General features: G+C 44.5%; 2 protein-coding genes across 4 annotated transcripts in view; one reads left to right on the top strand and one right to left on the bottom strand.

The window, feature by feature from the left end:
• The window catches only part of GYS2 (glycogen synthase 2), a 65464-nt gene extending 64755 nt beyond the window's left edge, over nucleotides 1–709 (top strand). For 2 of the 3 annotated variants that reach the window (XM_058282875.2, XM_004448663.5), the window contains one exon: nucleotides 348–709. In XM_058282875.2, the coding sequence (XP_058138858.1) occupies nucleotides 348–443 (96 nt within the window). In that variant the 3' untranslated portion in view covers nucleotides 444–709. Of the gene's footprint in view, nucleotides 1–295 lie in introns of all 3 variants that reach the window. The other variant, XM_004448662.5, reaches the window with a different exon arrangement.
• Nucleotides 710–5847: 5138 nt separating this feature from the next.
• On the bottom strand, nucleotides 5848–15047 carry SPX (spexin hormone). Its single transcript, XM_058282359.2, has 6 exons — nucleotides 15042–15047; nucleotides 14606–14833; nucleotides 14439–14496; nucleotides 13594–13656; nucleotides 11383–11466; nucleotides 5848–7319 (listed from the first exon to the last, which is right to left on the bottom strand). The coding sequence occupies exons 1-6, from the start codon at nucleotides 15045–15047 to the stop codon at nucleotides 7261–7263; spliced, it is 498 nt and encodes a 165-aa protein (XP_058138342.1). The 3' UTR covers nucleotides 5848–7260.
• Nucleotides 15048–15492: the final 445 nt, after the last annotated feature.

Genomic DNA, 15492 nt, shown 5'->3' with positions numbered 1-15492 from the left:
TACCCAAAGTATCAAATTTTCTTAATAAAATTGGTAATATTTTAAAAAAAGATTAAATAAGACACCATGTATATAGCACCTGGCACATACTGGTGCTTAATAAAGAATAGTTGTATATCTAATGAATCTCTCTTGAGCTTGGTGGTACCAGAATCAAAACAAATAAAAATCGTTAGCACCAGAAGTAACCACGAAAGACATCCAGCTATGTTCTTTGTTAACTGTGCATTCATCATATTTACATTCTCTAAAACCAAGAAGTCACCATAATGTTTATGTCTTGTGTCTTTGGCAGACGGAAGGATTTAAGTATCCCAGACCTTCCTCAGTTCCACCTTCTCCTTCAGGGTCTCAGGCGTCCAGTCCCCAGAGCAGTGACGTGGACGATGAAGATGAGGATGGCCGATACGACGAGGAAGAGGAGGCGGAGAGGGATCGGTTAAACATCAAGTCTCGGTTTTCTCCGGGTCGTGCTCCTCATGGCAAGACGAAGCTGCACGGTGAATACAAGAACTGAATTCCTCACTTACTGAGCAGAGCTACGTTACAAAGAGAGTGCTCAGAAGGCTTATTTAAGGGGTTGAAAATGCCAGCATTTTCATTTTCTTCCTCTATCACAATGGAATTTATGCTCGGCGGAGAAAGTAGAGGCAATTGAATGGATGCCAGTTTGGTAAATCTTAAAATAAAATCAAGTTAGTTTCCCCAACTCGTCTTTCCCCAGTAAATTTGGGCATGAGCAAGAGTTTTAATTAGAGGTGGGAAGAGTGGAAGTGTTTTAAAAATGGGTAATTTAAATACAGCAAGAATTAGTCTTTTACTATTTCTTACCTTTAAATTATCATCACTATAATCCTCTGCCTGGTATTTATGTAGCTTCTATACCCTACCAAACAAGCTTTCCCCCGAGGATCCTGATCTTAATCGTGAATGTGCACTGCCTACTTTTTAAATATAACTAAGCCTTGAGCGAGCATTTGCATTTCCCACATGAGTCAGAATCATGAATTTATATCTAGCTTTGCAGAGAATCAAGTTCACAGGAAAATAGTATCTAGATCCTACTTTATATTTACGTCACTGTTGAAATTTAGAATTCATGTTCCGATTAATGATAAAGACTTCACCATGCCCAATTGTAATAATTTTTCTATTGTTTAAAATGGAAAGCCTTTAAAAAAATTTTTTTTAAAGATTTAACCTCCATTGCTAATCTACCTAAATAAGATAACATATATAAAGGGCCTGACATAAAATGGTGCCTAATGGAGGACAGCATTTAGAAGCTCTCTTTTTTAAAAAAAATTATCAAAAGAAGCAAGTAGAGGAAATTGGTTGTGGCTCAGGTGACTGGGCTCCCGCTTCCTACATGGAAGGTCACTGGTTCAGATCCCAGTGCCTCCTAAAGAAGACAGTGAGCTGACACAACAAGATGACACAATGAGATGACGCAGCAAGGGATGTGGGGAGGAAAAACAGAATGAGAGACCCAACAAAACCAGGAGCGGAGGTGGCTTAAGCAACTAGAGGTCCTACATCAGAGGTCCCGGGTTCAACTCCCAGTCCCTCCTAAAGAAACGAGGAAGACAAACAGACTGAGCAAGTGGAAAACAACAAGCAGGGTGGGGAGAAGTAAACAAACAAAAATAAAAGTAAAAAAAAGAAGTCTACTTAATTATAATTATAGTTTTACTTAATTATAATAAGGACAATGTCTCTAACACATTCAATGATATACTTAGGGACATATTTGGATGATACTCATTAAGCAAATTTATGTTTTAGATGTAATTAAATCTAAACTGGATAAAAACCCAAAAATAAATTTTCACTCTTTGTTTTTTCACAGTTGAGTAGTTCATTCTGTGCTATTATCTAGTTCACAGTGCTATCTGTTTTTTTTTGTAGGAGGTACCAGGGATTGAACCCTGGACCTCATAGGTGGGAAGCAAGCGCTAAACCACTGAGCTATATCTGCTCCCCCCAGTGCATCTTGATTGGCGTATCCATTGGCCTCTGCCTGTCCAACCTCTGAAAAAACTTTTGATCTTCTCAGTGTTGGATTGTTGACAGCAACAAAAGAAAAGTAACAAGGATGCTCTGTCAGATGGTTCCAGACCAATGGAAATCTAATCCAATAGCTGTGGTACTGCCCCCACTGGTTAGCAAAAGGTAAAAGAATGGTGAATCTGGCAAAAAGGGAAGATGATTGCAAAACTACCTCATTTAGAGGTTCAGGAGGAAAGGAAATAAATGTCCTAAAGCCTAATATACTTGAAAAATACCCTGTGGATGTCAATTAACACAGCAAGAGCAAAAAAAATATGAGATGGATTTGTAGTGTAGACTCATTTACTGACATGCCAGAAAGATCTCATAATAAAAGAGGGGTTTTCTATTACAACAACCATGAAAATGTATCCTTGGCAACTATACCCTTAACTGGTACTTCGTTGGTCGACTGTTAACTGAAAAGATGAGCTGTACAGTAAAATACCTTTCCAATATAAAACTTAAAAATTCAGTTGCATTTTTTAAATGAAAGAATATAGTTCTCTGATTAGAAATGTATGCAATTAGTGGTACACACAGTAATTTACTACTTGAAAACCCCTAGTTTGGAGTAGCATGTGCAGGAACCAGGATTTCTGTCTTGCTTTATACTGCTATTCCCTTATTCCTGTCGTTTATTCTTTCCCCAAGATTGGTAAACATTGGGGGGGGGGGCGGGGGAGATAAATAAGATTGTTGCTATGTTGCTAGATGATTCTGTAGATACTCTCCAGAATGGCAACAAGTGAGTTGGTATTGAAGACTTCCTTTCCACCCAACATGAGAAGGTATAAAACACTTTCCAGTGCTATCAGCACTGGTATGCAACTCCCCTGTGCTTCTAGCTGTACGATGCTTATCTCGGCTAGTTTGACCACTATCACATCCACAAAACCCCCATGACCACACGCATAGTCAGAGCTTCCTAAACCTCTCCAAATCCCTAAGAGAAAGCAGCAGGGATTGGGAGCCTCTCTTAGAGCACAAGCCAGGACATGTCCAGTCGTGCTTAGCCTAAGCACCGACCCATGGGATATGAGATTCTTGGGGAACTCATTCATGTCTCTTATAGCTGTTTCTCTGCCTGTGACTCCTGGCATTGCTTTCCTCAATAATACGGCATATGAGACATCCAGGGTCTAGCACGGTGCCTTATAAACATTAGTTGTAAAAATGAATCATCTTGGGAGCAGATGTAGCTCAAGTGGTTGAACACCTGCTTCCCACATGGGAGGTCCAGGGTCTGGTTTCCCAGTGCCTCCTAAAAACAACAACAACAACAAACAATAAGCAAACAAAAAACCAACTCAGGGGAGGCGATGTGTCGCAGTGGTTGAGTACCGGCTTCCCACATCCAAGGTCTGAGTTCCATCCCCAGCCCTGGTACCTCAACAAACAAACAAAAAATAATGGTCTTATTGTTACCAGATTTTGACTAGGTTCTTGGCTATGCTGCAGAAATGAATTTCAAGAGCACATCAGGTGAGTTAGGCCAGTAATTTATTCAGGTAGGAAGGGACAAAAAAACGGGAGAAAATAACAGATCAGGGGTCCCAGGAAGAGAGGAAGGGGGTGAAAAGTGATAAAGTGGACTAATTTACAAGCTACAATTCCCCATTATAGATTATAAATGCCCAGGTTCACTTGCAAGGCCATGTGGCAGAGGGAAAATGTCAAGAGCAGTGTGCAGAGGGCAGGAACGGGTCCAGAAGCAAGAGAGCAGAGCACAGGAGCATGCTTAGGCTCTGTGCCTGCCTTTTTGAACTGTTAGTTATTCCACCCCTTTGCTAATGGCAGGAGAGGTGTTCCAGCTGTTTGCAGTTTTGACTGCTTACCCCACCCATCAATCCCCCGTGACGGCCCAATGATAAAGCCCTTGAGGAATATCTGGGGCTTCTCCTGGCTTCCAGAAGAAGTCTTTGTTCTGAATAACAAAATCTTGGGGGTGGGAGTCTTCCAGCAACCATCTTGGGGGCTACTGATGTCCACGTGGACCCTCTGCCAGGTTCCAGAGCTATCTATTGATTCCCTATCTTACTAGCCTGCTTCGTTATTAGAAGTGGAGGTAGGAAAAAATTGAAGCTATAAAGAAAGTATGTATTCATAAATTGGAGGACAGGAACTACAGAAAATAGTATGTGTGCCTGATCAGCTGATAGTAAGACTTTAGTTATGGGTTGGACCACCCTTTCTTCAGTGGTAAGAGTTAGGGTTAACAGAGCTGGTTTTACATATACAGATGAGACTATAAAATGGCACAATTGCTACTCTTTCAGCTCTCCAAGGTACAAGGGGATCCAGTAGAGGAACTGGTTAAGTCTAATTGGGGAGGTGCAAAGAGGCTTCAGAGGGTGAGCCCAAATTTCTATGAAATAATAAGGGGATTACAAATGCCCCCTTCACATGCTGGTTGTGAGAATCAAATCAAATTAGAAATGAACTCTTCCTTAAGGAATTTATAGGTTACCTTCTGTGGTGATCAAGCTCTCCAGAGAAACAGAACTGACGGGATACATACGTATATAAATATTATATTTATTGTAGGAATTGGCTCACACAACCGTAGGGATAGGCAAATCGGAATTCCGTAGGGTAAGCTGCAAGTTGTGAACTCCAGTGAAGGTTTTGATGAATTCCCCAGGAGAAGCTGGCTGAAGTAGAGATGGAAATACTTCTTTCTGACCTCTCACATCAGCAGTTCTTCTACTAAGGCTTTCAAGTGATTGAAGGAGACTTCTCTCCTTGCTGAAGACAATCTCCTTTGTTGATTGTAGCTGTAACCAGCCACAGATGCAATCAGGTGACTAATGGCCTAAATCCACAAAATGCCCTCGTGGTAACAGTTATGCCAGTGCTTGCTTGACCAAACCACTAGACCCCATAACCTAGCCGTAGGGTTCATACACATGAACATATTTCCCAACTCCAGTCTCTCCTGAGGCCAAGCTAATACAGTGTGCCACAGGTTGATAGGCAACAGACTTTCCTTTTTCATCACCAGGTAAAGAGGAAATGCCAGCTGGAGGCTGATTTTAACATCCCAGGGCCCCTTGCTTCCCTCTGCCCACCCTCAGGATTTCAGGGATGGTGTACTGGGGGGAGGAGGCATCCACCCAGGAAAACCAGGGAAACAGAGGCTCCGATCCCAGGCTGGAAGGCAGACCGCCACAGGGAAGATGGGATTTAGGGGCAAAGAGCAGAGGAGCAATGGGAAATGTGCTCGACGTCTGATCTGGAGGTGGCTGCTCCAGTACATGTATATGCATCAGAGGCAGAAATTTCCCGATTTTAAAATACGAGCCATGCAATGTGCAAAAATTTTGATCTATGATCTCGTGCTCATTTCAGTTTTGAGAAAAGATAGATCTAAAGAGATTGGTAAAGATACCCTAAGAGAGATTAAAAAGTTATAACAAATGGGGCATAGGGGCTTTTGTGGTTAATCAGCACAGCTGTATAGGACATTCAAGGCACTCAAATGTTTATACTTGGAACCGATAGTATTTTACCAGTTATTGGTTATTTAGATAGCTTTAAAAAACTCTTTTACTGGGAAATACTTGAGATTTGAGAAAGATTGTTCTACATTGTTGTGGGAGGAATTATTTCATAAGATGGATTTTTAAAAGTATTATTATAGTAGACATAATATTTAAATAGGCAAGTTGTGCAAATTTACGTCAGGTGAGTAAATGAAGATAATTCTCATTAAATTGGACATAATGCACAGTCTAGTAAATCCCACTTTAAAATAAAAAATGCAAAAAGTGCAAATCATGATTAATGACAGGTGTATTATAATGAATGCCACATATATTTTTAATGTTAGCATATTATTTTTAGCAGAGGTCAGTGTTACATTATCTGGAATGTAGTTTCAATATTTGATTATGAAATGATACAAAAAAATTTTACAAGCAGAGTTTTCATTACTTAACACAGTGAAATTGTAAGTTCAAGTTACAGAGAGAATCACTTAAAGATATTCTTTAGCTTCTAAATAATGACAATATACCAATGACAGCAAGAAGTAACAGTACTTTCCATTTTTGACATGCATTGTTAACAACTCCAAATTAATTAGCTCAAAATAGTTACCTTAATGGCCATATTTTAATTCAGAAAAAAAAGTTCTTATGCTTGCTGTAGATATGTGTATGTATATATATATTTTTTTCAGATGGTATTGAGCCCTAGTTGAGTTTGAAAGGGAGTAAGTATATTAGGCATATTACCATGCACTTGTTATCAGAGTACCTTCATGTAACTTGATGACGTCAAATAAAACCCAGCGCTGTAGACAATTAGAACTAGCAGTGTCTTCACGTCTGTTGAGTTTAGTCAGCCATGGGAAATATGGGAAAATACTGACGTGTTCCTTCATACACTACAGACATGAGCATAGTGTGTCTCCATCTGCTTATTTTGACTAGCTATTAGACACATGGTTCTAAATTGAATCTGGGGAGATTCCGGGAGAGCATACGGGGGAGCTCCCAGCTGTGGCTCTTCAGCACAATTTCCTTCAGCCCCAGCGTCACCTGCTGTCCTGTTTCTCAGCAACCACACTGAAGTGTTCTTATCACAGGCCTCCTTCCCATTTTCTCTCATCTTCTTTTTATCTTTTCTTTTCTCTTCTTTTTTTTCCCCTCTATGCAAAAGATCATTTTATCCTATCTTTCCCATCTATACACTTCTTCTTTCTCCTTCCTACCTCACTGCCATTTCCCTCCTCATCAATTTACCTTGCCCGGAACAGCAGAGAGAACTGAACTCTCTTCTCTCTCATCCTGCCATGCATCCCCTCGCCCTCACCCTCTTTGGACGGGAAAAGGGGGAAAAGGAGAATCATTTCTGAGTGATAAAAAAAAAAATGCAAGTGGGTAGCAGAATGGAAAAAAAATATTAAATCAAGGAAGGCACTAGTTGTAACAAGGAAAGGACACTCAAAAGAGTCTTAGAATCTTAAATGCCCTAAAAAATTCAAAAGTATGACACTGCGTGATCTAAACAGAGCATCAAGCAATGGAAGAAAGCAATGATCTTCTTGGCTAAGAACTCTACATTGCTTTTGCTTCTGAAAGACTAAAACTAGTTATGCATGTTCCTAAGATTACAAATGGAGTGAAAAGGGGCCGAAGATTTTATTCATGTGGTTCATGTTTTCAACAAGAATACAACTATAATTGAATGTAATTTGGTATATTTTCACCAGTTTAGCAGATTGTCTTCCAAGAATCGGGTTTGCTCAAAGTTTTCTTCTCCATCTGTAAGAAAAAAGGTATTACACAGAATAAAAGCACATCCTGCATTTTTAAAGAAGAAAAGGTAAAATGAAGTTAACCTTGGGAAATAGAAATTTAGCTAAGTTACGTTAAATTGTGTACCTTGCTACTGGAAAAATTTTAAAATAATGAGTTTGGACTGAATTGGTTTTAAAATTTTTCCTCTCAGCTTGAGATGCATCAGAACATTCACATATCACATCTGAATCTAGATAAGGGATGACGTGGTATATTTGGTAGAAATCTGAAAGGGCCACATGTCTTGCTCTGATAAGTACACCTAGTGTTTAAAATACCTTTAGAACCATTTGTTTATATCAAGGTACTTTCTATCTATAATTTTCTCGTTAAAATTCATTTTACTTGGGAAAATAACATAGGAACACATTTGTAAATATTTCTGTATCAGGAGAGCTAGAGTTCTTGGGAGGAATTGATATAAAAAAGAAGGGCACCTGTTAGCTGGGTGGGTTTTCAAAACTTTAGATCTTGAGGGGTGGGGTGGAGAGTTGCTGAGGAGTCCAACAAGAGCAGGTACCCGGGACTCCGAGAAGAACAACAATGAGGTAGAGAGAGGAGGTGGTTACAAGCCAAATGCATCTCCTAATTTTCAACAAGATCATCTCTAGATGAAACCACATCCCCTCAGTTAGTTGTAAGTAATTTGAATATATGGGTTACATTTTAACCTAAATTGCCCGCATATTTAGTAATATCGTAGACAGTGGGTTGCTTTTAAGGAAAAAGAAAAACTGTACAAGAAAGTTATCCCTGTAGAAACACTACTGAAATAGAAATCCCTTGTATAAAACAAGAGATTTCCAAACAATACCTAGGGACTTCAGAATGGAAATACTAAAGAGACTAATAATTATGCCATACAGGAATCCAAAGCTTTTCCAGCAAGTTAGAATAATAAAATTTTGTTTCTTCATTTCATTATCAAAAACGAGCCTCTTAGGAGACTTCGATCATCAAAAACTACTTATTTTCAAAAAAAGGATTTCAATGGGGACCTAGAGTCACAGCCTTTCCTAACACTTCCAGTGAAGATACTCCTTTTCCTCTTTAAAGTTGGCACTTCCTTTTCTGTCCCAGCTTACATTCCTTTCTGACTCTGCACATCTTCCCAACAGTTAAATCTTCAATTTCACTATCAACCAGTCTCTACCAGTACTCTCCCCGCTCCTGACTTCAAAAATAGAAGTGTTCTAAATCGTGATTCCAAAAACCATCACCTTGGCACACAGCACCCTCTCCCCCCTATTCAACTATTTCTCATGTTCTTTTCATTGCAAGAGTTCTGAAAAGGAGAGAGCCACTCCAGCTGTCCAATACCTTGGCATCTGTTTTTTCCTAAGTCTGGGTTAACCTTGTAGTCCCAAGTTCCCTTTAAACAGTGTTCAGAAGGACACAGCAGTGGCACAGCGTGTCACTGGGCAGGGGCAGAGCACCATGTTTGACCCCCATCTTCCTTTCCCCTTGATTGCGCTATTTTTCTAACCATTCTGCTGACCCCTCCCTTCTTAAAGCTTTCCATCCTTGGCTGCTGGGAAACTCGGGAATTCTGGTTCTCCTCTTTTCCTTTTGCTTCTCCTTTTACATCCCTTCACTGACACTCTCCACTTCCATCTCCCTCGATCACTGGTTTTCTCCAAGGCAAATCCTTTGCCATCTGCCCTCCTACCACTAAGGCTAAACCCTAGGAGAGCTCTCCATTAGCCTGGTTTCAACTTCAGTCACTGCCTCTGAACTTCCAGTTATTCCCAAACCTGACTGATCACGAGAATACCCGGGGGGAGCTTCCTAAGGCTAGAGTGTGGGACCTTGCTTAAGTCGCGGGAATCAGAATCTCTGGGCCCAAGGCCAGGAAACCTCCATTTCCAGCAAGCTCCCCAGGTACTTTTGCTGTGACAGTCCACAACCAGATGCTGCAGAAGCAGTGACTGACACTTCTTTTAAAACGAGAATTCCTCTATCACCTCGAACTGACCCAGTCTCCCGATCCGCAGGGAGTTTCACCCCTTATCACCGGCATCGCTGTTTTTAAGTCTCGCACTGTGGACACTGTGCTCCGCTGTATTCTCTTTTATTCACTTAGCTAATAGTCTTACTCATCTTGTCAGCTCACCCCTTTCCGCACAGCGCAGAGAGGGGGCCCCTCCATCTGTTCGCACAGTCCCGCTGCAGCTCAGGGCGTCCCTCCGGCATTCCCTCCTTGTTTCCTACTGGTCCCCGCCTCTCCTCTCCAGCACGCTCCATTGTGAGATGTCATGGCATAAGGGAAAGAGCTACAGAGTCACCTGAGCCTGCACTGGAACCCCAACATGCCTTCTCATTAACTGTGTGTTCTTGGGCGAGAAAATACACCTCTTCAAGGCTCGGTGTTCTGGGCTATAAAGATTAACACATAGTAGGTGCTCAGTTGTTGTAATTATTGCTATTACTCTAGTTCCGACGTGCCACACCAGGCACCATGTCATCTTTGGGCTGAGAACCCACAGAGCATCGCGTTCCTTCTGGCCTTCGTCCCAGGTCCACCTTGTGCCTGCTAGGGTGGTGGGCAAGTTACTTGATCTCTCTGTGCCTCGATTCCCTCATCTGCAAAATGTGAATAACGAGAGTGCCTTTCCCTGGGTTATCGCGAGGATTAAATTTATAAATCCATATCAAGTACTGAGAACAGTGGCTGGCCCGCTGCATTATGCAGGCCCTCAGTACATCTCAGCCCGTCCTCGCGGGAGCTCGCTGTGCTCTACACTCTGCTCTTCCACTGCCTGCTCGCCCTCTGTGTTCACGGCCAATGCCATGCTCATTCTGCCTTCACGATCGGCTTTCTTCTCTGCCTGCCACAGTGCCCGGCACCTCGTGGGCCTAGGCGTTAAGGAATATAACCTAGCCTCCTCTCCCTCCTTAGCCCCACCCTTGCTCTGAGTTCACAAACCTCTTTATCCTACTCTTCCCCTTGTCCCTCATAGGTGTTTTCCACCACAGAAGCCGTAAGCTTGAAGCTGGAAAGTGCCTGCTGTTCCTTCCCTTCTCCCCCATGGCTCGCCCAGTAGGAGACGCAGGCACATCTATTGTCTCCCTTAGCACAGACGTCAGGGTGCCACGCAGGCAGTGGGTGCTCTGACTACCAGACCGCTCATTATAGTATTTTACACATTTTAATATTCAAACTATGGCATAAATATGGCATCATCATATGTTTTGAAAGGTCTATTTACTATGTCTTGCTGACTGCTGTTCTTTGTAGTAATAGAAAGGGCGTATCTTGTTTCATTCGGCTCTCACAGCAACCCTGCACGTGGGTATCATTATTCCATTTTACCCGTGATGACAGTGATGACACTGCAGAGCCACATTTGAACCCAGGTCTGTTAGCCTTCAAAGCCCTGGCTGATCCACTACCAAGCTGCCTTAATTGAACTAGTAGGTTTAATGCTATTTGGACAATGTTTCCATTTCAAGAGCATACATTATCCTGGTGTAAAAGAATAATATATATATAATATATAATGTATAAAGTAATAAAAATTACACAGGCTTAGAGTCAAGCAGGCCCTTATCTGTTATGATGAACCATACGTAACTGCTGCATTTATAAATAAAAAGATGGCTCCTTTTCAGCAATTTCATATCTTTTACCCTTTAATAACAAGCAATTGGATTTGTGATGACTTAACCTCTTTTGGGCTCAGCTTCTTCAACTATAAAATAGGAGGTTGGACTTTGAAGTTCTTGTTTATTATTTCATGTTTTCAACTTCTAAAATGAGAAAACTTACAATAAGTTACAGATTGGAAAATTCATATAAAATTCTCCAGAATCACCAAAGAAATGTTTCTAGAGTTTTGGGAATCATCAGTGAGATATATACTGATCTTTATATAACAAACTTCACTGTGAATTTCTGAAGGAGCAACTGTTAATTATTTTTAAAAATCCGAATAAATAAAGACAACTTTGTTGCATTCAACACAGAAACCTAAAAGCAAGCCATGTTTCTCTGCCCTGCAGTTGGAAGAGGTCACCACACTTGTACCTTCTGATGGTGTCTGCCAGGAAGCCAGTAACAGGGCAGCAGCTGCTGGAAGCGTTAGTGGTTGGGAATTTGAGCTACGCCTTTCTGGAAAAAAATGTATAGATTCTATTAGCGTTTGAACATTACGCAGATAAATCCTGTTACAGTATATCATAATACTAGGAAAACCTCTATGCAGTACATTCTCAATCCCCAAGCAATGGTTCTCTTATGGAGAAGAATAATTCTTACAAAATACGTCACACTTCCCTTGGGAAGTACTAATAAATATTTGGTTGTGCAATGTTGTATAGGGTATTGAAGAGAATTTAAACTGTCTATACTAGAGAAATTTCATGAAAGCAGGAATGATTATGATAAAGAGCCCATGAGAAATTTCTTTCTTCTTAGCTTAAAATGCTCTGTCTTGGAACAGAAAGCTTCAGATGTGCTGCTGCCGGGACCTGGACGACTCTTCTCCTAGTCGTTCCAGAGCAGGCTGAGATAACGATTTATACTCCTGGTAATTATTTGACTGACAGAATAGCTGCTAAATATGCAAAATTATTCCAAATCTAAGTTGACCAAAGAAAAACAGTCCTCATTCAGCACAAACTGTAATTTTTATTTTGGAGCATCTAAAGTGGGGAGTGTTACCCTCAGAAGGCAAATGAGCTCCTTCAAGCTTAGAGTGTAATTCAGCTTAACAAACACTGGTTGAGTACCTATCACATGCTCACACAGTATTGTGTGTTTTTTAAAATGTGTATTTCCCCCCTCTTGATCTAGAGGTGGAGTGGACATCACCATCCCAGGGTCCACAGAATGCAGGAATAAAATATGGATTAGAGTGGACTCACTGTTATTCTACTATAAACCTATTGTGACGAGTGATAGAAGAAATTGTAGCGTTGATGTGGAGAAAGTGGCCACAGAACTTGCTGAGGGCAGGGAGAGGGAAGAAGAGATGTGATGTGGGGGCATTTTGGGGACTTGGAGTTGTCCTAAATGATATTGCAGGGTCAGATGCTGGACTTTGTATATTCTGCCATAACCCACTGAACGTACTGGGGGAGAGTGTGAACTACAGAGTAAACTACTATCCATGTGGTGCAGTAGTGCTCCAAAATGTGTTCATCGAGTGCAATGAGTGTAGCACAGTGATGCAGGAGGTTGTTGGTATGGGAGGAGGGAGTGTGAGGTGGGGGGTATATAGGAACCTCTTATATTTTTTAATGTAACATTTTTTTTGTGATGTATATATCCTCAAAAAAATCCAATTTACAAAAATGATGGGGAGGGGGGTAGGGAGTGGGGTATATGGGAACCTCATGTTTTTTTATGTTTTTTTTTAATGTTTTTAACATAACATTCTTTGTGGTCTATTAGCTTTAATAAAAAAGTGTAAAAATATAAACAAAACACACACAAATAAAATTTATCCTTGTTTTGTGAGAAAAAATGTGTATTTTTTAGCATTTCAATCTTTCTAATGTTTTATCAAAATGAGTTGTACTTTATTTTTTAATCCCATGACACTGAAAGGTTCAGCATGAAAAATAAGTCCCTGCCTCCTCCCCCCCTTTTTTTTTTTTTAGGTATGGGACCGGGAATTGAGCCCAGCGCTCAACCCCTGAGCCACATCGGCCTCCCAGAGTTGGTTTTTGTTTTTTGGTTTTATTCCATTTGTTTCCTTGTTTGTTTTTGGAAGGTACTGGGAACCAAACCCAGGACCTCCCATGTGGGAAGCAGGCGCTCAACCGCTTGAGCCACATCCACTTTCCCATTCTTAATTGTTCCTCACTTCTTAACTATTTCTAGTTTTGATCCCCTTGTTAGCCAGTTTAGTAATACAATTGCTAAAGGCCTACATTTCTCGGTGAATCACTACTTTCACCACTACTATCATCAGAGTTTAAGAAGAAACCGCGTTAAGGACGTTTGAGTGTTTTCCACGTGCGGCTGCAAGGCTAGCAGCACGCGCGCAACCCCCATCCTTCCCCTCGCTGCGGGAGCCCGGGCCCGGCCCGCCCCGGGCTCACTCCCCGGGACCTCCGCACCCCCGCGCGGCTCTGCCGGGGGCTGCGCGCCAGGTCAAGCCCCGAGCGGCGGCCCCCGCGCCCCTTCCACCCGGGACGGCGCCCTCGCCCGCGCCCCGGGCCGCGTCCTCCCCGCGGGGACCGCCCTGCCCGGCGCCCGCCCAGCGCCCCGCCGCCCCCCTCGGCCACTCACCCGGCGACGGGCGCTCGGAGAGGCTCTTCCTCCGGCTCTGGTCGGAGAGGAAGCGGCGCCCCTCTGCGAAGGCGAGACGCGCGGCTCAGGGCGACCCGGCTCAGCTCCCCGCCGCGGGGCCCCGCAGCCCCGGCCTCGGGGAGACAGGAGGACAACGCGCGCCCGCCTGCCCGCGCCCCCCGCCCGCGCCCCCCTGCCCGCGCTCCCCTGCCCGCGCTCCCCTGCCCGCGCTCCCCTGCCCGCGACCCCTGCCCGCGCCCGCCTGCCCGCGCCCGCCTGCCGCACCCCCCGCCCGCGCCCCCCTGCCCGCGCTTCCCTGCCCGCGACCCCCGCCCGCGCTCCCCTGCCCGCGCCCCCCGCCCGCGCTCCCCTTCCCGCGCCCGCCTGCCCGCGCCCCCCGCCCGCGCTCCCCTTCCCGCGCCCCCCGCCCGTGCCCGCCTGCCCGCGCCCCCCGCCCGCGCTCCCCTTCCCGCGCCCGCCTGCCCGCGCCCCGTTGCCCGCGCTCCCCTGCCCGCGCCCCGCCGCCCGCGCCCCCCTGCCCGCGCCCGCCTGCCGCACCCCGCTGCCCGCCCGGCGCCGGAGCGGGCTGCAGAGCGCAGCTTGGTTCCCCAGCGAGCCCTGATGTGCGCCGAGAAACCGCCCTCCAGGTTAGCACGGAGACTTGCTAACAACCAGAGGGCGACCCCTCTCCCCCTCCAGCTCCCTTTTCCGCCTCGATTATTTTGACTCTCTCCCCGTCACCCCCCAAGAGTCCCCTAGATTCCTGCACAGGCCCCCCGCCCCCCAGGTCTTCCTCGGTCACTGCAGAAAGAGCGTTTGGCACATAAAGCGAACTGGGAACATACGTGCACCCTTCAGGTAGAGCATGGCTTGAGGAGTCCAGTTCCTTCTCTCGAAGAGTCTCTACGGCCCGGAAGAAAGAGGAGTTAGAAAGACGCCTATGGGAAAAAGGAGAAAGGGGAGGCCGGGCGGGCGCAGGCCCCACGGGGAACCGCCCCGGGCCGCCGGTTACCTGCGGAGCACCGCCGGCGTCCCCCAGGAGAGCCAGCACCAGGCAAAGCGCCAAGGCTGCTGCGGGCAGGCGTCGCGGCCCCTGCAGGGAACACGCACCGCGGCGACCGTCACTTCGCGGCCTCTGGGCTCTGCTGCGTCCTCCCTTCCCGCTACGCTCAGTTTTAATGCTCAGGACGTGGGCACGGTGTCCCAGTCTAACCCACCTTCTAATAAAGCCAGAGGCCCTCTTTCAAAAAGCATTTCAAAGTATATTCTTTTCATTCCGTCACTCAAATGAGAAATCGGATGAACTAAGTGAATTTTTAAAGTAAAACCCAATGATTCTGATGCTTTTAAGGCCTGCTCTTCCATTATCCCTTCCACTCTAAAATGCTTATCAAGGAGCAAACAGCTAAAATGTCAACAGTTTTCTGAAGGAAAGAAAGACCTCGTACCTTCATGTTCTTTTCCCAAGCCCTGCAATAACAGATAACACTGAGTTTTCAGATCTTGTTCTGGAGCAGGGGCTTTTAAAATCCGAGTGCCAAGGAACCCTCCCCATTCGCAGTGGAGTTGGGGAGTCCCCAGGGACTTCTTGTCGGTCTTCAGGATTGAGGTGTGATGACTCCTCCAGGAGAGCCAATTGCAGGAAGTGGAGGACACGCGTGGACGTCATTTGTGTAGACACCGACCACGTCAGCCGGGGACCCGTCACGCTCTCAGCGTCACGCACCCATCTAATGCAATGAATGTGCCACACTAATGAAAGAAGTTGTTGAGGTGGGAAAAGCGGGGCGTGTGGGGAGGGGGAGTATGGGAACCTCCTACATTTTTTAATGTGACATTTTGTGTAATCTAAAAATAAATAAAAAATAGATTTAAAAAAATATCTCCGCATCATTGCCT

This window comes from Dasypus novemcinctus, chromosome 20 (assembly GCF_030445035.2).
Source record: "Dasypus novemcinctus isolate mDasNov1 chromosome 20, mDasNov1.1.hap2, whole genome shotgun sequence".
Taxonomy (NCBI): Eukaryota; Metazoa; Chordata; class Mammalia; order Cingulata; family Dasypodidae; genus Dasypus; species Dasypus novemcinctus.
Note: the sequence above shows the minus strand (reverse complement) of the source record. Positions and strands in the feature narration are given on the sequence as shown.